The sequence below is a fragment of the Nomascus leucogenys genome, chromosome 6 (genome assembly GCF_006542625.1).
Source record: "Nomascus leucogenys isolate Asia chromosome 6, Asia_NLE_v1, whole genome shotgun sequence".
NCBI lineage: Eukaryota > Metazoa > Chordata > Mammalia > Primates > Hylobatidae > Nomascus > Nomascus leucogenys.
Window position 1 is genome coordinate 94,891,296 of NC_044386.1, and position 27,873 is coordinate 94,919,168.

The following is a 27,873-nucleotide window of genomic DNA, read 5'->3' on the forward strand; positions in this document are numbered from 1 at the left end:
GGAGAGAAGATAATATCTCACTGAATTGTTGTGAGGTTTGAATGAGGCAGTGGGGGGAAAAGCACCTAGCACAGCGCTTAGCACATCTCAAGCACTGAACTGGTGCTGGTCCCTCTGTCCAGAGATAGGGCCATGGCCTACAGACAAGGTGAACTCATAGTGTCAGAACTCAAAGTCTCAGATACTGAAGCCTTGGGTCCCTCCCTGCCTCCCTCATCCCTCCCAGACCAGCTCCTGGACCCCCTCCCTCATGTCCCAGGCTGCTAAATTGATGAAGCTAAAAGGGTTTCGATCATGTCGGTATATTTATATGTAAATACAAAACTGTATCACTGTAAGATATTGAATATGAACATTACAATTATTTTCTAAATCTGACTCAGTCCATTGATATTAAATACAAAATGAAATGATTGTAAAAAATAATAATATACACATTCAAAGAGCTTATTACAATATAAAATTATTGAGGTCTGATCAGCTGCCAACCTCATCTTCTGTGACAGGGGAGGGTTTAGGAGTTCCTGGGATTTTTTGGGAATGTAGAGTGCTGAGGACTTTTGATTTATCCCTAGCACATAAGGATGAGTGGGCTGGGAGCAGGCAGGGACAGGTTGGGTGGGTAGGGGACAAACGGTGATTGCAGGGGACCACCTCACTCAGCCAGGGGGTAAAGCTTTTTATTGACACAGAACCCACCCAGTTTGAGGGTCTAGCAGGCTAGCAGGCAGGAAGAGATGGGCATCTCACTAGACAGGGCCAAGCTGCATAAGAGAACCATCCAGCAAAAGAAAAAGGGCCCCAGCTCATCCTCCCAGGGAGGTATTTTCTTAGTAGTTTTTTCTTTCTCATACCTGGGCTCCCCCTCCTTCCTTCTAAGACTTCGTACCGATTGCATTTGGCTCTGGCTGCTCAGTGAGTTCATCTCTACCCTCTGCCTCCCATCCCTGGGATAGTGAAAGCAAAGAGAGAGTATGGAATCACAGTGGAGGTCTGTTCCCCAAATTGGCCAAGTAAATGCAGAAAAATCACTGGATAAGGGAAATCCATGCTGAGCTAACCCAGTGTCACCACAAACTAATACATTTTTGGCTCCAACAGGTGGCAACTGGAAGGAGATAAGTCATTACTTAAGGAAGGGGCCCTGTGGCAGGAACATGGAGATGTGTGTGTGTCTTCTTCCACCACTCTGTAGCCTGACAACAGGAGACATGATCACCAACCCAAGCTAGTCCAGGATAAATAGTAGGGTCCAAGAAGCAAGGAGTCCTGAACTGCAACACGGAGCCCCAGGAACTTCTACAAAGGAGTATCTGTGTGTATATGTGTTTATAGAATACGATCATATTATCACATACAATATATATTATATACACACGTACATATGGACCCATACACATAAGTGCACATACACACACGCACACACACAGAATGACAGAAAGGACTGGAATACACGCCCTACTTATAAACGTGCTTGGCACTCAGGATGATTTCTAGAATATGTAACTTGGTCAAGCTCTCTGGGGAGAAAGGCAAATGCTCATCAAACCTCCCCATAAAATCCTAGCAAAGGGAAGGAGTGGGAGACAGGAGACCTCTAGAAAGAGAATGGCAGAGAAAGGAGGAGGGAGGTTCCTTTCCCACTTACCTCGGGGACCCTAGCAAAAATCAATAGCCACAATTTGGTTTTAATAAGGCACAGTTTGATAGCAGATGCTAGGAATTAAGAACACATTGCTGCTGGCCCTTTCTAGTGGCAATTTCACCACATTTATCTAGCCAAAGGGAAAGGCTGCCTTGCGTGCACACGTGTGCCGGGAGACACGAGAAAGAAGTCGATCCATGGCTTCAGCGTAACTGATGGCAACCTATAGGCTCAGCGGTGTCCAGGGTAGTTTAAGGAAGGCTGGCCAGCAGGTAGGAGGTTCGTAGGAGAGTTACTGACTCTCCACGGCCAGCAGGTTTTGGCCAGAGGATACCATGCCCTCCTTCTCTGCGAACTCCAGGATGGCCTTGTAGCAAAAATAGTACTGCTCAGGGGTCTGGATGCTGAAGGCCCTCTGGGTCCTCATGCGTGACACCGTCTGGAACACATTAAGGGTGCCAAGCTCCTCCAGCTGTGCCAGGCAGATGTCCAGTGAGCAGAAGGTACCTGAAGAAGGAAGGAAGTGATCACATCTGGTTTACCTCTCCTCTCTTCCTCCCTCTACCAAATAACCCAGGCAGAACTGAATGAATGAATTCAAAGGCAAAGTGCCCCATGGCAGAAGGCCAGGTGGCCTTAGGCCTGAAAGGACTCAAGGAGGAGGTCACAGGGAGTGTTGGAGGCCAGAGAAATGAGAAGGCCTCTTATCTCTCAGGACATACACTGGGGTAACAGGAAGTGGAAATGGGAAGGTGACACAGGGGAACTTCCTGCTTCAATCCCAGACAGACAGACTGACAGCACTCCCACACCTAATTTCCAGAGTCCACCAGTTTTTCAGAGGCCTAACAAAAACCTATTCCCAACTTTCTCCCAAAGGGACCTTTGAACTAGAAAGGCCAACATTTCCTACCATGTACATGCCCTTAAGACAACAGCTGCTAACTGGCTCCAGAATGGAGAACACAGCACAGGGTGGGTAGTCCCTCCAGGGAGGGCTGGATGGGAAGGAAGTAGCAGCCCAGCTGAGCTCTCTGGGATACCTGCAGTGACAGTGCTAACAGGTGACAGAGTCAGCGTTATGATGGGGTGTATAAAACATCAACCCCTAGAGGACTTGGCTTGTGAAATATATATTCTGGCCATCACTTGGTCCACCAAAAGGACAATAGAAAAGGGATTTTTCGCCGGGCGCGGTGGCTCACGCTTGTAATCCCAGCACTTTGGGAGGCCAAGGGGGGTGGATCACGAGGTCAGGAGATCAAGACCACGGTGAAACCCCGTCTGTACTAAAAATACAAAAAAAAAATTAGCCGGGCGTGATGGGGGGCGCCTGTAGTCCCAGCTACTCGGAAAGGCTCAGGCAGGAGAATGGCGTGAACCCGGGAGGCGGAGCTTGCAGTGAGCCGAGATTGCGCCACTGCACTCCAGCCTGGGCGACAGAGCGAGACTCTGTCTCAAAAAAAAAAAAAAAAAAAAAAAAAGAAGAGGGATTTTTCACAGCAATTCACCACCAAGGGAGCAAGTGAGTTCCTTCTCCAATCACAGATGTGGGCTAAGAGCTTTGTTTTTCCTCGTCCACCCCTACTGCCCCTGCAGACACCAAGAGCTGCATTAGGTGCATTACCTGTCCTGCCAATGCCTGCACTGCAATGGACCACAATGGGTGGCTCAGGGCACTGCCCTTTGGAGCGTGCTCCCATGTTGCTCACAGCCAGACTCTGCTGGTTTCTGACCACTCTCAAGAAGTCAATGAGGGAAGCTGCTGAGGAAGGGACACCATAGTCTGGCCAGCTCAAGAACTGGAAGTGGGTCACCTGGCGTTTCTGCCGTTCCTTAGATGAGAAAAGAAGTAAACGTTAATGAGGTTATTTCTGCCTGCCCCTAGCTACCTCTGGCTTTTCCAGATTCTCAACACCCTGGTTATCCCTACCACCAAGGCTCCTATCCACCACTGTCAACTTTTCCCATAATTGCTTCTTTACTACAAACCCAAAGGAAGGGTTGGCTAATTGTTTGGAAAAGGCAGAATTCCTATACTGTAAGATCCAGAATTTTTTTTTGAGACAGGATCTCACTCTGTTGCCCAGGTTGGAGTGCAGTGGCACGATCAAACTTACTGCTGCCTTGACCTCACAGGCGTGTGCCACCATGCCCAGCTAATTTGTTCTACGTTTTGTAGAGACAGGATCTCACTGTGTTGCCTAGATTGTCTTGAACTACTGGGCTCAAGTGATCCTTCCACCTCCGCCTCCCAGAGTGCTGGGATTATAGGCATAAGCCATTGCACCCAGTTCCAGATTTCTAAAATTATAAGCTTTACTCCTATTTAATGTTCCTATCGTGCTGCAGTAATATGGCTATATTGACTGTGAGTTAAATATCCTCATCCTGTCCCTAGAAAAACAGAAGCAACTCATAACCTCCCTGGTATCCTACGTATTCCCTCTGGAGATTTCCATTACAGTAATTATTCTCCCCGTTTCAACAAGGTGAGAAAAAAGAAACTTGGATTTACCTCTGTGTTGTGAATTTCTAGCGTTGTTTTCTTATAATGATTCATGTTCTCCACGCCTAGATTGGTCACTGTGAGGAAGCCAAATCGGATCCGAGAGTCTTTTTCTAAAGGCCAGTATTGGCCACACTTTCTCCTGCCACCTTCCTCAAAGCTGAAGACACACAGAGCAAGGTAAGCCTTCCATTCTTCCTCTCCACAGCAGTAACCTGGCTTCCCCAAAGACCTGATATACCCCCAGGCAGCAATATCATCTCTTGCATTGCTTCTAACTTATACCATTGATTCTCAGCAGAAAGGAAAGGAAACCTCTTCATTCTAAACAAATGTACTCACAGCTAAAGTTTCTGCATGTACTCATATAGCAGACAGTTACTGAGCACTTATACAGCATTTGGTCTTTTTCCTAATACGCAACAGTACTTCTCACATATGTGGGATAAATACTGGGTGAACAGAGAAAAAAACAGTATAGTAGCTGGGTATAGTGGTGCATGCCTGTAATCCCAGCTACTTGGGAGGCTTAGGCAGGAGAATCACCTAAGACCAGGAGTTTGAGACCAGCCTGGGTAACGTCGTGAGACTCCATCTCAAAAAATAAAAATAAAAAAAGAAAAAGAAAAAAAAAAGAGTAGAGAAAATATGAAAATATGATAGGTCAGAGAGAACTCTCTGATAAACTGATAAACACACATCTCCTGGTATGTGAGCAAGAGGTTTGTGTAAAGGCCTAAAGTCCCAGCCCAGGCAACATGGAAACTCTGTCTCTACTAAAAATACAAAAATTAGTCAGGCATGGTGGTGGGTACCTGTAGTTCCAGCTACTTAGGAGGCTGAGGCAGGAGGATTGCTTGAATCCAGGTGGTTGAGACTGCAGTGAGCTGAGATGGCGCCACTGCACTCCAGCCTGGATGACAAAGTGAGACTCTGTCGCAAAAAAAAAAAAAAAAAAAAAAAAAAAAAGGCCTAGGCCAGGTGCAGTGACTCATGCCTGTAATCCCAGCACTTTAGGAGGCCAAGGTGGCGGATCACCTGAGGTGAGGAGTTCGAGACTAGCCTGGCCAACATGGTGAAACCCCATCTCTACTAAAAATACAAAAATTAGCCAGGCATGGTGGTGGGCACCTGTAATCCCAGCTACTAGGTAGGCTGAGGCAGAAGAATAGCTTCAACCTGGGAGGCAGAGGTTGCAGTGAGCTGAGATCGCACCACTGAACTCCAGCCTGCGCAACAGAGTGAGACTGTCTCAAAAAAAAAAAGCCTAAATCTACCTCGCCACCCTTCAGTGGCCCCAAAGTATTCCAAGGTAGAACTTCTCCCACTACTTCCTCTCCAAATAAGTGGTGGTTATAACAGTGCTAAGGAAGGGAATTTAACATTCACATTCGTTTTTTTCCTTCCTCATCTGAAATAGGTTATTCCTTAAACTTGCCAGATTTGTAGACCAAAATTTTTTTTTTTTTTTTTGAGACGGAGTCTTGCTCTGTCCCCCAGGCTGGAGTGCAGTGGCGCGATCTCAGCTCACTGCAAGCTCCGCCTCCTGGGTTCACGCCATTCTCCTGCCTCAGCCTCCCGAGTAGCTGGGACTACAGGCGCCCGCCAACACGCCCGGCTAATTTTTTGTATTTTTAGTAGAGACGGGGTTTCACCGTGTTAGCCAGGATTGTCTCGATCTCCTGACCTCGTGATCCGCCTGCCTCGGCCTCCCAAAGTGCTGGGATTACAGGCTTGAGCCACCACGCCCAGCGACCAAAATTTCAAAAATATTCCTTTTGTTAAAATCTTCCTGGCCAGGCGCAGTGGCTCACGCTTGTAATCCCAGCACTTTGGGAGGCCGAGGCGACGGATCACGAGGTCAGGAGCTCAAGACCAGCCTGACCAACATGGTAAAACCCCATCTCTACTAAAAATACAAAAATTAGCTGGGCGTGGTGGCAGGTTCCTGTAATCTCAGCTACTCAGGAGAATCACTTGAACCCGGGAGGCAAGGGTTGCGGTGAACTGAGATCGAGCCATTGTACTCCCACCTGGGTGACAGAACAAGACACTGTCTCAAAAAAAAAAAAAAAAAAAAAAAATTAGCCGGGCATGGTGGCACATGCCTGTAATCCTAGCTACTTGGGAGGCTGAGGCAGGAGAATTGCTTGAACCTGGGAGACGGAAGTTACAGTGAGCCAAGATCACGCCACTGCACTCCAGCCTGGCGGCAGAGTGAGACTCCATCTCAAAAGGAAAAAAAAAAGTAGCAACAAATGGAGAGCAAAGGGAATCTGGTAATTCAGGAGTCGGGAAGGCAGCACCCCTCTGGAAATAGGAAACAGATTAAACAAGAATTGTCCCATGTTTCCCAGAACTTCCTTTAGTGGATAAGGCCAGGACCTCAAAATAGGGTATAACTGGCACAGGGCTGCCAGAGCCAGGGATTAAAGCTTTAACAAGTTAGATCTATTCATCTCCACCATACCCGGGTTGTGGATTAGCAAGGAGATATCTCAAAATCTTTGCCTTGGCTTTCCTAATCCTCAATTTTTTTTTTATTTTAATTGAGACAGAGTCTCGCTCTGTAACCCAGGCTGGAGTGCAATGGCATGATCCCAGCTCACTGCAACCTCTGCCTCCTGGGTTCAAGTGATTCTCCTGCCTCAGCCTCCCGAGTAGCTGGGATTACAGGCACGCAGCAGCATGCCCGGCTAATTTTTTGTATTTTTAATAGAGAAGGCACCATGCCTGGCTAATTTTTTGTATTTTTAATAGAGACAGGGTTTCACCAGGCTGGCTAGGCTGGTCTGGAACTCCTGACCTTGTGATCCGCCCGCCTCGGCCTCCCTAAGTGCTGGGATTACAGGCATGAGCCACCGCGCCAGGCTGACCCTCATTATTTCTAAAAGCTAAACTTCCCTCTTCAATCACCCATGCTTAGGGACAGAGTGGAGGTGGAGACCTTTGGAAAAAAGGGATTAACTCACCGGGTGGTCATGACAATCACCAAGACTTTTTGCTCCCATACCATGAGCCAGAAATCACGATAGGTATTCTCCAAAGGACCTGGAATAAAAGGAGAAGACAAGAAACATGACTCTGGGAAATGCTTTTTTTCTTTTGTAGGCTCTTCTGTTTTACTCCCCAATGGTAACTCCAAACCATAGATGGTTAGCTCCCTGCTCATCTTTCCACATCCCTGCTATTCAGTATGGTCCGTGGACCAATCACACCAGCATCGTATGGGAGAGTGTAAGAAACATGAATCTGCATGTCAGCAAGATCCCCAGATGAGTCGTAGGTAGGTTTGGGAAGCACTGCTACATACCCTCTCAGAGCCTTAATCATCAGAAATTCAGCCATCACATCCAGGCTGACAGTGTCAACTGTGTACAAATCTCTAGCTGTTTTCATCTCACCTAAGCTTCAGTTTTATAATCACAGATTGCTTATTAAACCAGTAACCTTCTGTTTCCCATAATCTCAGATCCATTATGTCTGCAACTAAGTCTCCTCCTTCAAAATTAGCTTTATCTTGGCCAGGTACAGTGGCTCATGCCTATAATCCCAGCACTTTGGGAGGCCATGGCAGGCAGGTTGCCTGAGCTCAGGAGTTTGAGATCAGCCTGGCAATATGGTAAAACCCCATCTCTATGAAAAATACAAAAATTAGCCGGGTGTGGTAACACATGCCTGTAGTCCCAGGTACTTGGGAGGCTGAGTCACAAGAATCGCTTGATCCCGGGAGGTGGAGGTTGCAGTGAGCCAAGATCACATCATTGTGGCTGGGCGCGGTGGCTCACGCCTGTAATTCCAGCACTTTGGGAGGCCGAGGGGGGTGGATCATGAGGTCAAGAGATCGAGATCATCTTGGCTAACACAGTGAAACCCTGTCTCTACTAAAAATACAAAAAAATTAGCTGGGCGTGGTGGCGGGTGCCTGTAGTCCGAGCTACTCGGGAGCCTGAGGCAGGAGAATGGTGTGAACCCGGGAGGCGGAGCTTGCAGTGAGCCGAGATGGTGCCACTGCACTCCAGCCTGGGCGACAAGGCAAGACTCCGTCTCAAAAAAAAAAAAAAAGATCGCACCACTGCACTCCAGCCTGGGCAACAGAACGAGACTCTTGTCTCAAAAAAAATTAGCTTTATCTTGCAACTTTCTTATCTCTGTTAACAATACTAGGCTGGGCGCGGTGGCTCAAGCCTGTAATCCCAGCACTTTGGGAGGCCGCGGCGGGCGGATCACGAGGTCAGGAGATCGAGACCATCTTGGCTAACACGGTGAAACCCCGTCTCTACTAAAAATACAAAAAATTAGCCGGGCGTGTTGGCGGGCGCCTGTAGTCCCAGCTACTTGGGAGGCTGAGGCAGGAGAATGGCGTGAACCCGGGAGGCGGAGCTTGCAGTGAGCTGAGAGCGCGCCACTGCACTCCAGCCTGGGCGACAGAGCGAGACTCCGTCTCAAAAAAAAAAAAACAATACTAGCATTCTTAAATCATTCAGTCTTAAAAAGTTGAAGTCAACACTGACTTACCCATTTCCTTCATCTCCCAGAAGCAGTCAGTCACCAAATCCTAGAGATTTTTTACCTTTGAAATGTTTTTGGTTTTTATTCTTTTGCCCTCATCTTCTCCCCATCCTGTTCTTCCTGCTGGATTTCACTGACACAAAGACCACGTCATCTTCTATCTAAGTTACTGTAACACCCTCTTAGTCTACTTTTCTGAATAGGCCTTTTTCCCTTCCAGTCTACTCTGGGAAGCCCCACCAGTTTAATCTTTCTTAAAAATTACTTCATCAGAACATAGACACACCATGCTCACTTTGGCCTCTATTCTTTCGTTCAAGCTGTCTCTGTCACCTCCAATGCTATTCATTTTCTACCCGTTTTCAAGTGCCGCCTCTTCCTTGAAGCTTTCTGTGACCACCTCATTCCTTGTGAAGCTTCTTCTCTTTTGCTTTTGATGGCACAGCTGGATCTATACAGGTTGATCATTTAATTTATATACTCTTCCATCCATTATTTTACTTTGTGGGAATTAATGATCTCTCACTAAACATGGTCCTAAGGACAAAGGATTACAGGTGTGAGCCACTGTGCCTGGCCAAATTCTCCTTTTATAGTTAGAACCTGCACAGGGCTGAGCGCTCAGCAATAACTTTGATGATACTTGTGGGCTACCAACTCCACTTTGATCAAGACAGTAACCGGCTGGGTGCAGGGCTCACACCTGTAATCCCAACACTTTGGGAGGCCGAGGCAGGCGGAGGTCAGGAGTCTGAGACCAGCCTGGCCAACATGGTAAAACCCCGTCTCTACTAAAAATACGAAAATTAGCTGGGCATGATGGCGGGTTCCTGTAATTCCAGCTACGCGGGAGCCTGAGTTAGGAGAATTGTTTGAACCCGGGAGGCAGAGGTTGCATTGAGCCGAGATCGCACCACTGAACTCCGGCCTGGGTGACAGCAAGACTCCATCTCAAGAAAAAAAAAAAAAAAGTAACAACTCAAGATAATTCCGTATACTTTCTGGGTGTTTCTTTCCTCTCTGCTTTCAGGAAAGCAGGGCAGTACTAATGGTTAATTTTGGTCTAGAAGTTTGCCGGTTCTACTACCATTATTGCTAAGTCTTTTAGCAAGCACTAACATGATACTGGAATATCCTCTCTGCAGAAGTGGATGATGTCAAAAGCATGTGAGATCTTAGAAATACACTAAATATCCACTAAGAGAGGATTAATTAAATTATGACATATCAGGTGGGGTGCAGTGGCACACGCCTGTAATCCCAGCACTTTGGGAGGATGAGGTAGGCAGATCACTTGAGCCCAGGAGTTTGAGACCAACCTGGGCAACATTGCAAAACCCTGTCCCTACAAAAAATACAAAAACTAGCCAGATGTAATAGCATATGCCTGTAGTCCCAGCTACTCAGGAGACTGAGGTGAGAGGATCACCTGTGTGTGCTTGGAAAGGCCAAGGCCGCATTGAGCCATGATCGTGAACCATGATCATAGCACTCTGTCATCCAGCCTAGGTGAGAGTGAGACCCTGTCTCAAAAATAAATAAATAAATAATAGCATACCATAATTTATACAGTCTATAAAGCTGGTGTTGTATGTAAGAGCTGTATTTTTTGCTATGGAAAGGTATTCACAGATACCATTAAATGAAACAAGAGATATGAATAGAAAGAGCACATTTGGTTAAATTAAAAGTTTAGTTTTGTTTTTTTTGAGACCGAGTATCACTCTCGCCTAGGCTGGAGTGCAGTGGCGTGATCTCAGCTCACTGAAACCTCTGCTTCCCGGGTTCAAGCGATTCTCCTACCACAGTCTCCTGAGTAGCTGGGATTACAGGTGTGCATCACTATGCTCGGCTACTTTTTGTAGTTTTAGTAGAGAGGGGGTTTCACCATGTTGGCCAGGCTGGTTTCAAATACGTGACCTCAAGTGATCTGCCCGCCTTGGCCTCCCAAAGTGCTGGGATTCCAGGCTTGAGCCACCGCGCCCGGCCTGGTTAAATATTTTGTATGCCTATATCTGCATGTCTGCATAGATAAAGGTCTAGGAGGAGATGCTGTAAAATGTTAACATTATCTCTCGGTCCTAGGGTTATGAGGGATTATTTTTGTTTTCTAAATGTTCTACAATGGACATGCATTACCCTAGTATATACATCAAAAAGACAGTAAGGACACCTTTTCCACATCTCTGACCCTCAGCCTCATCCACATCCTACTCTCCTGCACCACAGCAACTCTCATATACTTCATTTTCCACATTTAGACCACTGGCAGAATTGGAGTACTGAGCAGTCAGAGCACATGGTAACTCAGTTACCAGACTTGGGCTGGGCAAACTTCTCACAGACTCAAGAGAGATACTAAGAAGGGAAAGTTGTACTTCCCAGCTTAGACCCTTTAACAGTAGACTTCTCTCAAGAAATAAAGTCAGCAGCTGGGCACGGTGGCTCACGCCTGTAATCCCAGCACTTTGGGAGGCCGAGGCGGGCGGATCACGAGGTCAGGAGATTGAGACCATCCTGGCTAAGGCAGTGAAATCCCGTGTCTATTAAAAATACAAAAAATTAGTTGGGCATTGTGGAGGGTGCCTGTAGCCCCAGCTACTCAGGAGGCTGAGGCAGGAGAATGGCGTGAACCTGGGAGGCGGAGCTTGCAGTGAGCTGAGATTGCGCCACTGCACTCCAGCCTGGGCGACACGGTGAGACTCCGCCTCAAAAAAAAAAAAAAAGAAAAAAGGAAGAAAGTCAGTAGTTTATACTGACATAGGTGAAACAATCCACTGACTTGGCTTAAAAACTTCTGAACCAAACAAACATGGGTTCAAACCCTGTTTCTGCCACTTACTAGCTGCATGGTCCAAAGTCACGTAAACTTTTGGGTTTCAGTTTGCTCATCTATAAATTAATAAACCTCCCTTGCAGAGTCTCTATAATAATTAGATAGCATTTATGCATCTGATATATAATAGGTCTTCTCAATAGATGACATCATTAATAGAAATATAGGCCAGGTGCAGTGGCTGATGCTTGTAATCCCAGCACTTTGGGAGGCTGAGGTAGGCAGATTGCTTCAGGCCGGGAGTTCGAGACCAGCCTGGGCAACATGGCGAAACCCTGTCTCTACCAAAAATACAAAAATTAGCCAGGCACAGTGGCAGGTGCCTGTAATCCCAGCTACTTGGGAGGCTGAGGCAGGAGAATCGGTTGAGCCCTGGAAGTGGAAGGTGCAGTGAGCCAAGATCATGTCACTGCACTCCAGCCTGGGCGACAGAGCGAAACTCCATCTCAAAAGTTAATTAATTAATTAATTAAAAATAAAGAAGTTGCAGACATTATATTTTATTCCTAAATACTTGAGCACTTATTAGGAAAACAAGGACATCCTCCTATAGAACAATGCCATTATCAACTTAAGCATATATTAAACATGGATACAATGTTGGCTAATAAAACGTCTCCAATTGTCTCAATAGTTTGTCTTCAATAGATTTTTTTCTCCCAGTTAAGGATCTAATCACAGATACTCTTTTTTTTTTTTGAGACAGAGCCTTGCTGTGTCGCTCAGGCTGGAGTGCAATGGCGCAGTCTCAGTCCACTGCAACCTCTGCCTCCCAGGTTCAAGCAATTCTCCTGCCTCATCCTCCTGAGTAGCTGGGACTACAGGCACCCACCGCCACACCCAGCTAATTTTTGTTTAGTAGAAACGGAGTTTCACCATATTGGCCAAGCTGGTTTGGAATTCTTGACCTTGTGATCTGCCTGCCTTGGCCTCCCAAAGTGCTGGGATTACAGGCATGAACCACCACGCCTGGCCAATCCTCTTCTTTTTTTCTTTTTGAGCGCAATCTCGGCTCACTGCAACCTCTGCCTCCTGGGTTCAAGAGATTCTCCTGCCTCAGCCTCCCGAGTAGCTGGGATTATAGGCATGTGCCACCACGCCCGGCTAATTTTGTATTTTTAGTAGAAACATGGTTTCTCCATGTTGGTCAGGCTGGTCTCGAACTTACGAGCTCAGGTGATCCACCTGCCTTGGCCTCCCAAAGTGCTGGGATTACAGGTGTGAACCATTGCGACCGGCCCGTTTATTTATTTATTTTTGAGACAGGATCTCGCTGTGTCAGCCAGGCTGGAGTGCAGTGGCGCGATCTCGGCTCAAAGCAACCTCTGCTTCCTGGGCTCAAGTGATACTCCCACCTCAGCCTCCCAAAGTACTGGGGTTACAGGCGTGAGCCACTGTGCCCGGCCATGGTTCTCTTTAGTCTCCCTTTGATCTAGAACAGTTCTCTTTTTGGTTTTTATGGCATTAACTTTGGAGAGTCTGAGCCAGTTTTCTTATAGTATGTCCCACAATCTGGATTGTTTTCCATGACTAGATTCAGATTTTAAAACTGGCAATACACAATGCGGGTGATATTCATTTCTCAATGCATCATATCAGGAGGTATACATAATGTCCCTTTGTCCTTTACTGGTGAGACTAAGTTTGATCACTTGAGTAAGGAGGTATCCACCATATCTTGCTCTGCAGTGGTCAAAGGGCCTTACGCCCATTTGATGGTCTGTTGTCTTTCTGTGTTATGATTTCCTCCTACCATCTTTGAAAGTGACACGATATTCTTGAGATGGAGAGGCCAGGTCAGGAAGAATACTAGGATCATAGGAACATTTATAGAAACTCCATCTGAAATCCTCCTAGAGGCCGGGCATGGTGGCTCACGCCTGTAATCCCAACACTTTGGGAGGCCGAGGCGGGCAGACCACAAGGTCAGGAGTTCGAGACCAGCCTGTCCAACATGGTGAAACCCAGTCTCTACTAAAAATACAAAAATTAGCAGGGCATGGTGGCACACACCTGTAGTCCCAGCTACTCGGGAGGCTGAGGCAGGAGAATCACTTGAACCTGGGAGGTGGAGGTTGCAGTAAGCTGAGGTCATGCCACTGCACTCTAGCCTGGGCGACACAGCAAGACTCCATTTCAAAAGAGAAAAAAAAATGAGAAATCCTCCTAGAGCTCAGTGTTTCACTGTCAGACTTATTAGCACATACTATCTATGTCAGAACATTTGCTGGAGTGCTCTGTGATGGTATAGGAACCAGCCTAGGCCTATTAGGACAGTAATACTCATTCCTAGATTGGACTCAATCTCTGGGAAGTCCACTGCTATTCTTGGCCTCTCACTAGACAGGAAGAGCATGAAGAGCTCACTGGCTAATGAATTTTGATGCCCTACACCCTTGCCAATACGAAGAAATAGCCCCAAAACTTGCAGGCAGTAGTGTTATGTGTTCAAATCTCCAGTTTATCTCTATGTGGTGAGTTTCCAGGCACACCTGATACAGAAACCCCAAACTACTTATCTGCTTTTCTCAACCACCACCAATCTTTATAAAAGGCCAGGATCTAGTGGCCAAAACCTCCACTCAAGTTACCATTCGTTTAAAAATTATGCTATCATTTGGCACAAGGAATCATAAGTAGATGGCACAAAATCAACATGGGAGGGACGGACCAGCTTACCTTGTGTGCCAATGTAAGCATTCTTCTGCTTGTAGCCATCCATGAAACTGGCATTGATGTAATCTGTCTAATGATAAAAAGGAGACATCACTATAGCTACACAGAATATACCATTTGGGTCATAAAATTATGTACTCAGTAAGTAAAACCCAAGGTGTGAATATTCTCTTCTTGTTGAGCAGAAAATGAGGAGTGAAATGGCCAGCTCAAACCCTCACTTCAATAAATGGTGCTGGGACAAGTAGATATCTACATGCATAAAAATCAAGCTGACTCCTTCCTCACACCGTAAAACTGACTCAAAATGGATCACAGACCAAATATAAGGGATTAAAACTATTAAAACTCTCAGAATAAAATATAAGAGCAAATCTTTGTGACCTTGGGTTAGGCAAAGCCTTCACAGATATGACACCAAAGGCGTAAGTGACAAAAGAAAAGAGATAAATTGGACTATATTAAAATCAAAAACTTATGCCAGGCGCAGTGGCTTAGGCCTGTAATCCCAGCACTTTGGGAGGCCGAGGAGGGCGGATCACGAGGTCAGGAGATTGAGACCATCCTGGCTAACACGGTGAAACCCCGTCTCTACTAAAAATACAAAAAAATAGCTGGGCGTGGTGGTAGGCGCCTGTAGTCCCAGCTACACGGGAGGCTGAGGCAAGAGAATGGCATAAACCTGGGAGGTGGAGCTTGCAGTGAGCCGAGATCGTGCCACTGCACTCCAGCCTGGGTGACAGAGCAAGACTCTGTCTCAAAAAAAAAAAAAAAAAAAAAAAATCATTCATCATTAGCCATCATGGAAATGCAAATCCATACCACGAGATACTAATTTATACCCACTAGGATGGCTACAGATATCAAAGATAGATAATACTGTTGGCAAGGATGTGGAAAAACTGAAACCCTCATACATGTGTAAACCCTCCTTATACATTGCTAGTGGTAATGTAAAATGCTGTAGTTACTTTAGAAAACAGTCTGGTTATTCCTCAAAAGATTAAACAGTTACCATATGACCCAGCAATTCCACTCCTTAGCAAAATAACATACGTCCACACAAAAAACTTATACATAAATATCCATAGCAGCATTATTCATAATAGCCAAAAATGGAAACAACTCAAATGTTCTTCAACTGATAAATGAATAAAAGTGGTATATCCATACAATGGAATATTATTTGGCAGTAAAAAGGAGTGATGTGATGATACATGCTATGACATGGATGGACCTAGAAAACATTACGCTAAATGATAGAAGCCAGACACAAAAAGCTACATAGTCTAGGATTCTCTTTGTATGAGATCCCTAGAACAGGCAAATCTATGGAGATAGGAAATAAGTCAGGGTGGGTTAGAGGGAAATAGGTAGTGACTGCCAAGGGTGTGAGGTTTCTTTGGGAAATGAAAAAAATGTTCTAAAGTTGATTATGGTGATGGTTGCATAACTCTGTGAATATACTAATAGCCATTGACTTATATACTTTAAATAGGTAAATTGTATGGTATGTGAACTGTTGGAGGCCGAAAGAATGAGGGTCATGATCAACTCAGTATACCACTGGAGGCTACATGAGCAAAAAGCAAACTGTTCTATGAAAGCAGGATGTTGGCAAACTGACAAATTGCGTCTGCTGCCCAGAAGGAATGCTGAGGGCAGTCACGCCCCAGGCACAAGTGTTTCTTGTGGTTAGGCACATCTGAAGCCTGTTAGCAATAATGTGTACCTGTGATCAATTAAGCAGCTGACCAATTGTTACCTCCTCCTCCCTGCTCTTGCTACCCAATAAATACGAAGGGCTGTAGAAGCTCAGGGCTGCCTTTGCTCACTAGAAGCAGGGAGTTCTCTTCTTCTTCCCCATGTTACCCTTCCTTTAGAATAGTTATTTTTGTCTTAAGTTTTCATTTCCCTGTTCGTCCCCCTTCATTCCCCTGTTCGTCCCCCTTCATTCAGTCTCCTAATGACGGTCTCAAGCAGTAACAGTAGTAACTGCCCTAGTGACATCTCAAGCAATAATTGTGGCAGTCTGGCAGAGTGAACTATATAACTCAATAGAAACTGTTATTTACAACAAAAGGGTCCATCAGGACTTGCAACACTGTAGCACAGGACCAAATGAGAGGCAAGGCAAGCAAGTAGGAACATTTGGTCCGTCCTGCCACACACAAAAGGCAAAATATGAATGGAGAAGAAATAAAGCTACATCTCATACTTAGGACCATCAACAGGACAGGCCAAACACCTGGACTCCATTACTACCTGAATTAATGCAAAGCAACTTCCAGTCAAATTCAAAGGTATCTCAATGAACAGCTCCTGACTACGTCTCTTCCAGGGTATTCTCCCACCTCCTAATGTCCTCAGTCTTAATTACTTCAACATCATTTTTTATTAATACCTACTCACAAGATCCTTTGATCCAGGCTGATAAAAGAGAAACATCAATCAGCTGCAGTTTTATGTTATAGTATAACTAGTTGAGAGTTGAATGGATGGAGGCAGTGGAATGGATAAGGGAAGGTGTGAAGGGTTACAGAAGGAAAAAAAAAAAAAAAAAAAAACAGGGGTTAAGCTGTAATAGATTACAGGACAAGAAGAGACATAACAGGGAAAGTTTACAAATACAAAAAAGCTGTAAGTAGGGACAGAAACTGAGAGGGACTCATACGAACCCCACTGCACTCAGGGGACAGACAAGACTCCTCAAAAAAAAAAAAAAAAAAAAAAAAAAAAAACTCATAACCCACTGCACTACAGAGAGGTCAGACTGACTCTTTCCTCAACCTATCACTCGTTCTCCTGTGGGTCCTATCACTGGGAGGGCAGTTTGAACTGTCAGTATCCCATAGCTAACCTCCTAAGATATCTCCACGTCATGGTCAAACCCGTGTTACTTGGATTTGTGTTCATTAGCCAGTCAGTCTACCAATTTATCACTCTACTACTTATTTAGTCAAGAGTTTCCTCCTTAGAAACTGTTTCTTTGACTAAATAAATAGTGGAGTGATAAACTCGGAGTTTTCCCTCCCATAGCAGCTAGTATTGACCTCGTATGATTACTGTCCTACCCTGACTCAGACAACTACACTGAGCTAATAGACTACCTGCAGCAGACCCAGCATGCTAAAAGCCTCACTCACTTCCAAACAGGCTTCTCAATCCAGGGTGCACCCAGTCAGCCAAAGCCCATCCTCTACTCAACCTGGCACATACAAATGGTATACCTGCTCGAGGACCAAGGGGAGAAGGTATGGAAAAGTACAAAAGATTTACCTGGTATATGCCAGTCAGCATTAGTAAGTACATAAGGAGGAACTAACTTCATGCTTTGAAAAGAATTGTCACTTCTTTAAAGACATTATTTCTTTATAACTAAGAATTACCAGCTTTAGCACTGGTCTCTGAGCTGATTTTTAATTCCCAGGGAATTAAAATTTTTAATTTCAGCAACTTCAGAAGAATCATTGGATATTAAAACTGAAGGCCAGGCGCAGTGGCTCACGCCTGTAATCCCAACACTTTGGGAGGCCGAGGCAGGTGGATCACGAGGTCAGGAGATCGAGACCATCCTGGCTAACATGGTGAAACCCCATCTCTACTAAAAATACAAAAAATTAGCCAGGTGTGGTGGCGGGCGCCTGTAGTTCCAGCTACTCGGGAGGCTGAGGCAGGAGAATGGCGTGAACCCGGGAAGCAGAGGTTGCAGTGAGCCGAGATCGCACCACTGCACTCCAGCCTGGGCGACAAAGCGAGACTCCATCTCAAAAAAAAAAATAAATAAACTGATAATGACCCAGAGACAAGGTATACACTTGTGGGCAAATTGAAATAGCAGGAAGAACAAACCCAGCACACTATGTTATGAGCCATTGCTATAGACTGATCATTTGTGTCCCCCATAACTTCAAATGTGTACATCCCAACCCCAGACCCTCAATGTAATGGTATTAGGAGATGGGGCCTTTAGACAGGTGATTAGGTGATTAGGACCATGAGGACAGAGCTCTCACAAATGGGATTAGTACCCTTATAAGACAGAAGAGTTCTGAAGTGCTCCCTCACCCCTTCCCCTTCTGCCATGTGAGGATGCAACGAGTAGACAGTGGTCTATGAACCAAGAAAGGGGCCCTCACCAGACCCCAAATCTGCCAGCACGTTGATCTTGGACTTCCCAGACTCCACAATAGTGAGAAATAAATTTCTGTTGTTTATAAGCCATCCTGCATGTGGTATTTTTGTTACAGCAGCCCAAACAGATTAAGGCAGCCATGTTCAACAGAAACTGGGACTAACAGCTTTAAAATTCCAGAAGCAAATCAAGTAAACAATTCACTAAAAAACCTGAATCCTCCAAATAACAAGGTATTGTATACTTGAAAATTGTGGACAGCATATTTTAAGTGTTTTCACCACAAAACAAGGTAAATATGTGAAGTAATGCATATGTGTTTTTTTTTTTTTTTTTTTTTTTGAGACAGAGTCTTTGCTCTGTCGCCCAGGCTGGAGTGCACTGGTGGGATCTCGGCTTACTGCAAGCTCCGCCTCCTGGGTTCATGCCATTCTCCTGCCTCAGCCTCCCAAGTAGCTGGGACTACAGGCGCCTACCACCACACCTGGCTAATTTTTTGTATTCTTTAGTAGAGACGGGGTTTCACCGTGTTAGCCAGGATGGTCTCGATCTCCTGACCTCGTGATCTGCCCGCCTTGGCCTCCCAAAGTGCTGGGATTACAGGTGTGAGCCACCGTGCCCGGCGAAGTAATGCATATATTAACTAGCTTGACTTAGTGTCTCTGCAATGCATACATATTTTAAAATATTATATTGTGTACCATAAATATATACAATTTCTATCAATTAAAATTTAAAAACAACTAAATGTCAGGAAACAGAATGGAAAAATAGCCCCATAGGTGGAAATTCCATGAGAGTGTTAAGTCCCCAAAGCTAAATAAATAACTTTTTTTTTGCTTTTGGCCCGCAAAGTAAGTAATGTCAAAAAAACTAAAAACTAAAATCAAAATAAAACCAAAAAAAGCCTAAATACTCCATTTACTATAAAAATAAAGCCTCCGCTAATGTTTCAGTAAGGAGAAGGACTACAAATCAGACAGTGATCTTCATATTAACCACAGGATGACTAGAAGAGTCTCCCGGTACACTAAGATTCACTCATTCACAAATATGCCCTGAGTGTCTGATATGTGGCAGGCACTGTTTTAGGTACTGGAAACAGGGAAGTCAACAAAACGGATAAATACAGATATCTCTGACTCCACAGCCCCAACTCAACCGCTGTACTCCACTCCTTCAGGGCATATACGATGATGATCTCAGCAGTACTGATGAATTTACCCTCCAGCCAGCCAGTCTCTTAGCTCAAATGCTCCTGCAGGAAAATCTTCTCCAAGGGTCCTGGATAGGACTGTGAGTGAATTCAGTTTATGTGCTTGAAACAATAGGGACAAGAGAGTTGGAAACCATGATCCTGGGGTCCCAACCCACATATCATATGTGCCCAAATACAAGGCAATAAGTTTTCCAAAAATTATTCCCCAGAAAGAGAAGGGATATAACAAGTCCTTATAATGTGTGTCATGTTAAAGAGGTGCTATTTAAATTACTTTATGTTGCCGGTGCAGTGGCTCACGCCTGTAATCCCAGCACTTTGGGAGGCCGAGGCAGGCGGATCACCCCAGGTCAGGAGTTCAAGACCAGCCTGACCAAAATGATGAAACCCCGTATCTACTAAAAATACAAAAATTAGCTGGGCATGGTGGCATGCACCTGTAATCCCAGCTACTCAGGAGGCTGAGACAGGAGAATCGCTTAAACCCAGGAGGTGGAGGGTGCAGTGAGCTGAGATCGCACCATTGCACTCCAGCCTGGACAACAAGAGCGAAACTCTGTCTCAAAATAAATAAATAAATAAAAATAAAATAACTTTACTTTGAACAACCTCAGTCAATACTGGGTTTTTTTCTTTATGAGATCACCTAACAAAATTGGGTTTTTTAGAGATATCACCTAATAAAATTGGTATATCAGAAGGGAAAAAAAGGAAGATAATAATAATTTAGTCATTCATCTCAAAATTCTAAGGTTGGATGTTGCTGTAAACAAGTTATATTAAAAAGGAATTATGGCCAGGCACACCAGCTCGTGCCTGTAATTCCAGCACTTTGGGAGGCCAAGGTGAGAGGATTGCTTGAGCCCAGGAGGAACTTAGGCAACAAAGCGAGACCCTAGCTCTACAAAAATGAAATAAAAAAAAATCAGCCATGTGTAATGGCGCGTGCCTGTAGTCTCAGCTACTTGGGAGACAGAGGTGGGAGGATCGCTTGAGCCCAGGAGTTCAAGGGTGCAGTGAGCTATGATCAAGTCACTGCACTCTAGCCTGGGTGACAGAGTGAGACCCTGTCTCAATTTTTTGTTTTTTAAGGATTTTACAAAGGAATAAGTGAATGAATCATATTATAGGGGATGCATAAGATGCATGACAAATTAAAAAACCAACTTGTCCTGGCTGGGTGTGGTGGCTTACGCCTGTAATCCCAGCACTTTGGGAGGCCGAGGAGGGTGGATCACGAGGTCAGGAGATTGAGACCATCCTGGCTAACATGGTGAAACCTGGTCTCTACTAAAAATACAAAAAATTAGCTGGGCGTGGTGGTGGACACCTGTAGTCCCAGCTACTCGGGAGGCTGAGGCAGGAGAATGGCGTGAACCTGGGAGGCGGAGCTTGCAGTGAGCCAAGATCGTGCCACTGCACTCCAGCCTGGGGGACAGAGTGAGACTCCATCTCAAAAAAAAAAAACAAAAAAAAAAACAAAACTTGTCCTAATGTTACCCTAACAGATTTTCCTGGTTTAAGGTAAAATTTCCAGTCACAATGCCACACACTTAAAAGTAAATAAAGATGCTGTACTCTGGAAAACCTTGTTAGACTGACTCAAAAAGTGGCCTGTAATTCCAGCACTTAGGGAGGCTGAGGCAAGAGGATTGTTTGAGCACAAGAGTTCAAGACCAGACTGGGCAACATAGTGAGAACTTGTCTCTACAAAAGTATTTAAAAATTAGCCATGTATGTGGCACGTGCCTGTGGTCTCAGCTACTTGGGAGGCTGAGGTACAAGAATCGCTTGAGCCCAGGAGGTCAAGATTGCAGTGAGCTGTGATCACTGTACCTAGCCTGGGCAATAAAGCAAGACCCTGTCTTGAGGGAGAAAAAAAAAAGTAGCTCAAATGTGACAAAGACACTAAAGTTAAAGGTGTATGTAAAGTGTTTGAATAAAATGTTCATTAAATATCTCTGTTAATAGATTACATATGAGGTTTTTAACATGTAGATATAATCAAATTAATATATTGAATAATATAGTCATTTGACCATTTCATCTCTATCCCTAGACATTTATGTAAACATAAGTTGTCCACAATTTCCTCAGATACAGATGGAGAAATCAGAGGTCACTTACAATCAAGGTTTCTTTGTATTGATGCATATATACTCACCAAAGGAATTGGACTATATGACCATGACTTTACAACTAAGAAGTAAAACGATAAATAATTTAACATCTATGAAGCACCTACAATACATCAGACCTTGCACTATCAGCATTCACATAAAGAATTTCATTTAATTTCCACTCAATAACATGAGATGGGCATTTGAGGACTTGCCTATGGTCACAGACTAGTATGTAGCAAAATATAAACTCAAACCTAATCTCTCTGGCCTCGGAGTCTATTTTCATTCTACCGAAGTATTAGTAAGCTTCACTTTGGAAGAAGCTCAATTTCCCCCAGTGCACCTAAAAAGATTACATTTATCTGTCTACCTGAGTATGGCCACTTCGCTTTGTTAGCTTCACTCTAGTTTGGTCCAGGCAGGGTACATCCCCATAACGGTTTTTCTCTAGGTTTCCTGGAGACCTGAAGGAAATGAAACAAACAAGCAAGAATAAAGAAAAAGTGGGGACAGTATGTATGTACAAAGTCTGACCATGCAAAAGGGGTGTCAATTACTCTTAGGGGTGGAGACATGGAAGCTTTTCAATTTCTAACCCATACAGTTCCATATCATTTAACATTTTTTGTGGTAAGTACATACTACTTCTAAAAGTAAACATATCTCCATTCAAAAGAGAGAGGGAGACCAGGCATGGTGGCTCACACCTGGAGTCCCAGCACTTTGGGAGGCTGGAGGACTGCTTGAGGTCAGGAGTTCGTGAGCAGTCTGGGAAATGTAATGAGAGCTTATCTCTTTTTTTTTTTTTTTTTTGAGACAGAGTCTCGCTCTGTTGCCCAGGCTGGAGTGCAGTAGCGTGATCTCGACTCACTGCAAGCTCCACCTCCTGGGTTCACGCCATTTTCCTGCTTCAGCCTCCCGAGTAGCTGGGACTACAGGCTCCCGCCACCATGCCCAGCCAATTTTTTTTGTATTTTTAGTAGAGACAGGGTTTCACCATGTTAGCCAGGATGGTCTTGATCTCCTGACCTCGTGATCCGCCCGCCTAGGCCTCCCAAAGTGTTGGGATTACAGGCATGAGCCACCGCGCCCAGCCTAATGAGAGCTTATCTCTAGAGAGAAGTCAAAAAATTATCCGGGCATCATGGCACACACCTGTACTCCTAGCTACTCAGGAGTCTAAGGTGGCAGGACCGCTTCCGCCCAGGAAGTCAAGGCTGCAGTGAGCTATGACAGTGCCACTGCACACCAGCCTGGGTGACGGAGAGAAACCCTGACTTAAAAGAGAAGCTGGGCATGGTGGCTCATGCCTGTAATCCCAGCACTTTGGGAAGCCAAGGCAGGTGGATCACCTGGGGTCAGGGTTTCAAGACCAGACTGGCCAAGATGATAAAACCCCGCCTCTACTAAAAATACAAAAATTAGCCAGGTGTGATGGCACACACCTGTAAACCCAGCTACTCAGGAGGCTGAGCCAGGAGAATCGCTTGAACCTGGGAGGTGGAGGATGCAGAGGGCCAACATCGCACCACTGCACTCCAGCCTGGGTGACAAAGCAAGACTTTATCTAAAAAAAAAATAATTAATTAATTAATTAAACTTAAAAAGAGAGAGAGAAAGAGTGGGGATGGGAGTCCCAAATGGCCAAGGCAGAAATTGGTACTAAGAAGTGGGGTGCTGCTGTAACAAATAACTAAAAATGTGGAAGCAGCTTTGGAACTGGGTCATGGACAGAGCTGATAGAATTTGGAAGTACATGCAGAAAAAGCCTATGTTGCCATAAACAGGCATAAAAGGCAATTCTAGTAAGGGCTCAGAAAAAGGAGAACTGTAGAGAAAGCCTCAATCTTCTTAGAGATTACCTAAGTGATACTGATCGGAAAACTGGTAGAAATATGGGTGGTAAAATCCATTTTGATGATGTCTCAGACAGAGATGAGGAGCACATTAGTAAAGAGAGGGAGAGAAGGGGAGAGAAATGGGGTATACCACCAAAAAAACTCTAGCTGCAGTTAAAAATTTCTACTACTTATTTGTCAGAAGATGTTCAAACCAAATCTCTTCAATTCCAATTTCATTTTCTTTTTGAGACAGGGTCATAAAGGTCTCCAGGGTCACCCAGGCTGGAGTCCAGTGGCACAATCACAGCTCACTTGCAGCCTTAATCTCCCTGGGCTCAGGTGATCCTGAGCCCAGGAGTAGCTGGGACTACAGATGCACACCACCACGCCCAGCGAATTTTTTAATTTTTTGTAGAGAAAGGGTTTTGCCACATTGCCCAGGCTGGTCTCAAACTCTTGGGCTCAAGCAATCCTGCCACCTCAGCCTCCCAAAGTGCTGGGATTATAGGTGTGAGTCACCAAGCCTGACCTTAAATGCCAGTTTAACATGGTAGGTTGATAACACATATTGACTCCACTCCATTCATCCAGTAGCTTCACTAAAATGATGAAAAAGGAATATTCACTACAAACCCAAAAAGTGACAGTGGAGACATCAGCACACAAAGAGTATTCAACCCATTTTAACAGAGAAAAAGCAGATAGGAGGATTTTGGCTGACGTGGCCAGACACAGAAGCTAGGACAAAGGGAGGTACCTATAGAGAGACAAGATGGCACACCCTCAAAACTCCCTTACCATGGAAAGCAAGGTGAGGAACAGAGCTAAAAATGGGAATAAAATGAAAATCTGAATGTTACGCAGTGAAAATCCCTGAACCATTCTCATTGCCCTGACCTACACTCATATCCAAGTTTGGATCCCATCAGCGGATCCAAAGGACGGGAGAACTCTTCACTGGATAAAGTAAACAGCATCAGGTGAAAGAATTCTGTTATTTGGAGAATACCCAACAAAAAGCTAGTTGTCTGATCATTATAATCTGAAGCTCATCCATGCAAAACGAGCTTCCATGCAGCTTGTTTTTGTTTTTGTTCATCACTGTCTGCTTTTGTAACCATGCAGCTTTTAAGGGCCATAAATGTGAACTAAAAGCCAAGGATCTCAATGTAATTAAGGAAAGCCCTTACACAAAGACTTTAATACACAATTCAAATAACACAATTCAGGCTGGTCACGGTGGTTCATGCCTGTAATCCTAACTCTTTGGGAGGGCCAAGGTGGGAGGATCACTTGAGCTCAGGAGTTCAAGACCAGCCTGGGTAACATAGCAAGACCTTGTCTCTACTAAAAATTAAAAAAATTAGCTGGGCATGGAGGTACACACCCGTAGTCCCGTCTATTCAGGAAGCTGAGGTAGGAGGATCACCTAAGCTTGGGAGACAGAAGCTGCAGTGAGCTATGATTGCATCACTGCACTCCAGCCTGGGTGACAAAATGAGACCCTGTCTCAAAATCAAACAAAAAACAAACAAACAAAAAAACCCATAATTCAAACACATGGGGGCTACAGAAGTTTTAAAAAAAAAAGATAGTAAGAGAAAAATAACCTCTAAAAGGCTATCATTAATATCCTCAAAGAGAAAATAGATGATACAATTATTAAAACAAGAGAGTGCAATGAAAAAGGAACAGAGAAGAAAAACTCTTGGAAATTAAAAATAATATCCAAAATAGGAATTTTAATAGACGAGATAAAAGAGAAAGTTGAAGAAATTTCCAGAATACAAAACAAAACAAAAAAAGTGATGAAAATACGAGAAAAACTGGCCAGGCACAGTGGCTCATGCCTGTTATCTCAGCACTTTGGGAGGCTGGGGCGGGTGGATTACTTGAGGTCAGGAGTTCAAGACCAGCCTGGCCAATATGTTGAAACTCGTCTCTACTAAAATACAAAAATTAGCAGGGCGTGGTGGCACACGCTTTGTAGTCCCAGCTACTCGGGAGGCTGTGGCATCAGAATTGCTTGAACACGGGAAGTGGAGGTTGCAGTGAGCTGAAATTGCGCCACTGTACTCCAGCCTGGGCGACAGAGCGAGACTCCGTCTCATTAAAAAAAAAAAGAAAAAAGAAAATATGAAAATATGAGAAAAATGAAGAAAGTTAAGAGAATCATTCTGGGACACAAGTCAGTCAACTATGCCCTGGCCACTTGTTTTTATAAATGAAGTTTTACTGGAACACAGTCAAGCCCATTTATTTCTGTACTCACTAAGTATATATTGACAGTGTTGAGTCAGTAAACTATGCCCTGGCTACTTGTTTTTGTAAATAATGTTTTATTGGAACATAGTCAAGCTCATTTATTTCTGTACTCACTAAGTATACTTTGACAGTGTTGAGTACTTCTAACAAAGACTATAAACCCCACAATACTGAAATATTTACTATCTTGCCCTTTAAGAAAAAGTTTGTCAATCCCTACTCTAGGAGATCCAACCAGACTAATAGGAATATATATATATATATATAAAATCTATATATTTACATATATATATAGAGAGAGCGAGAACTAACATAATGCAAGGAAAGAAATCATTTAAAAAACAGTGTAACAAGAAAAGCCCTAGAACTAAATAACAAGCCTTCAGATTAAAAGAATCTATCAAGTAACCAATGTAATAAATTTTAAAAGAGGACCTACACTAAGGCACATCATTGTGAATCTTTTTGTGGGGGGGGGGCGGCGGTGGACAGAGTCTCGCTCTGTCCCCCAGGCTGGAGTGCAGTGGCCCCCAGGCTGGAGTGCAGTGGCGCAATCTTGGCTCACTGCAACCTCCGCCTCCCAGGTTCAAGGGATTCTTCTGCCTCAGCCTCCCGAGTAGCTGGGATTACAGGAGCCTGCCACCACACCTGGCTAATTTTTATATTTTTAGCAGAGACGGGGTTTTGCCACGTTGGCCAGGCTGGTCTTGAACTCCTGACCTCAGGTGATCTGCCCTCCTCAGCGTCCCAAAGTGCCGGGGTTACAGGCTTGAGCTACCATGCCCAGCCTTTCTCAATCCTTTTAAATGATCTATTGTTTTTCTTTTTTCTTCCCTGGGCATTTTAAAGATAATTTCTTTTTCTGTTTAAGAAATTTAGACTCGGTGCAGTGGCTCACTTCTGCAATCCCAGCACTTTGGGAGGCCAAGGAGGGCAGATCTCCTGAAGTCAGGAGTTTGAGACCAGCCTGGCCAACATGGTGAAACTCCATTTCTACCAAAAATACAAAAATTAGCCAGGCATGATGGCACACACCTGTAGTCCCAGCTACTCAGGAGGCTGAGGCAGGAGAATCACTTGAACCCAGAAGGTGGAGGTTGCAGTGAGCTGAGATTGTGCCACTGCACTCCAGCCTGGGCGACAGAGTGAGACCCCATCTTAAATAAATAAATAAATAGATAGAGAAACGATAAGATCAGACAATTCACAGACAGCATCACTAGTAATTGGAAATGCATTGCCTTAAAAATTCTGAGATAAAGTTATTTCTAACCTAGAGTTCTATCCTCTAGCAAAATAGAATAAAAGAAAGAAGATGGTCTACAATTAGGAAACAAGATCCAACAAAGGAAAGAGCGAAAACTGCAAGATAAAAACTGAGGAACAAGCCTAGAGAATAACCAACCACAGTTTAGACTAGAACGAAAGAAAAAGTTCTGAAAGTGAGGTCTCAGGAAAAAAAAAAATAGACGCAATTGATTATCTGATACATTCAATCACTTGGAAACTAATGATAACACTGTAAAATAAATCTGATTGGGCATATAGAAAAATAATGAAGGGCCAAGCACGGTGGCTCACACCTATAATCCCAGCACTTTGGGAGGCCAAGGTGGGCAGATCACTTGAGGTCAGGAGTTCGAAACCAGCCTGGCCAACATGGTGAAACCATGTCTCTACTAAAAATATCAAAAAACATGAGCTGGGCAAGGTGGCAGGTGCCTATAATCCTAGCTACTCAGGAGGCTGAGATATGAGAATCGCTTGAATCCAGGGTGTGGAGGTTGCAGTGAGCCGAGATCGTGCCACTGCACTCCAGCCGGGGCAACATCAAAACAACAACAACAACAAAACAAAACAACAACAACAACAAGAAAAAGAATGAGGAATGTACACAGAAAACTAAAGGAAATGAAAAAATCTGGTAATTAACTCCAGAAGAAACAAAAAATTGAATTGATAAGATTATTAGGCCAGGTGTAGTGGCTCATTCCTGTAATCCCAGTATTTTGGGAGGCTGAGGCAGATGGACTGCCTGAGCTCAGGAGTTTGGGACCAGCCTTGGCAACATGGCGAAACCCCGTCTCTACCAAAAATACAAAAAATTAGCCA

At 44.5% G+C, this 27,873-nt stretch overlaps 1 protein-coding gene across 2 annotated transcripts in view; it reads right to left on the reverse strand.

Annotated features, from left to right (window-relative positions):
• Positions 1-290: 290 nt before the first annotated feature.
• Positions 291-27,873, reverse strand: part of PTPN9 (protein tyrosine phosphatase non-receptor type 9) — a 111,031-nt gene continuing 83,448 nt past the window's right edge. For both annotated transcript variants that reach the window (XM_030814796.1, XM_030814798.1), the window contains exons 8-13: positions 22,026-22,119; positions 14,182-14,248; positions 7,127-7,205; positions 4,164-4,314; positions 3,273-3,480; positions 291-2,152 (exon numbers count right to left, since the gene is read on the reverse strand). In XM_030814796.1, coding sequence (XP_030670656.1) covers positions 1,938-2,152; positions 3,273-3,480; positions 4,164-4,314; positions 7,127-7,205; positions 14,182-14,248; positions 22,026-22,119 — 814 coding nt within the window. In that variant the 3' untranslated portion in view covers positions 291-1,937. The remainder of the gene's footprint in view (positions 2,153-3,272; positions 3,481-4,163; positions 4,315-7,126; positions 7,206-14,181; positions 14,249-22,025; positions 22,120-27,873) is intronic.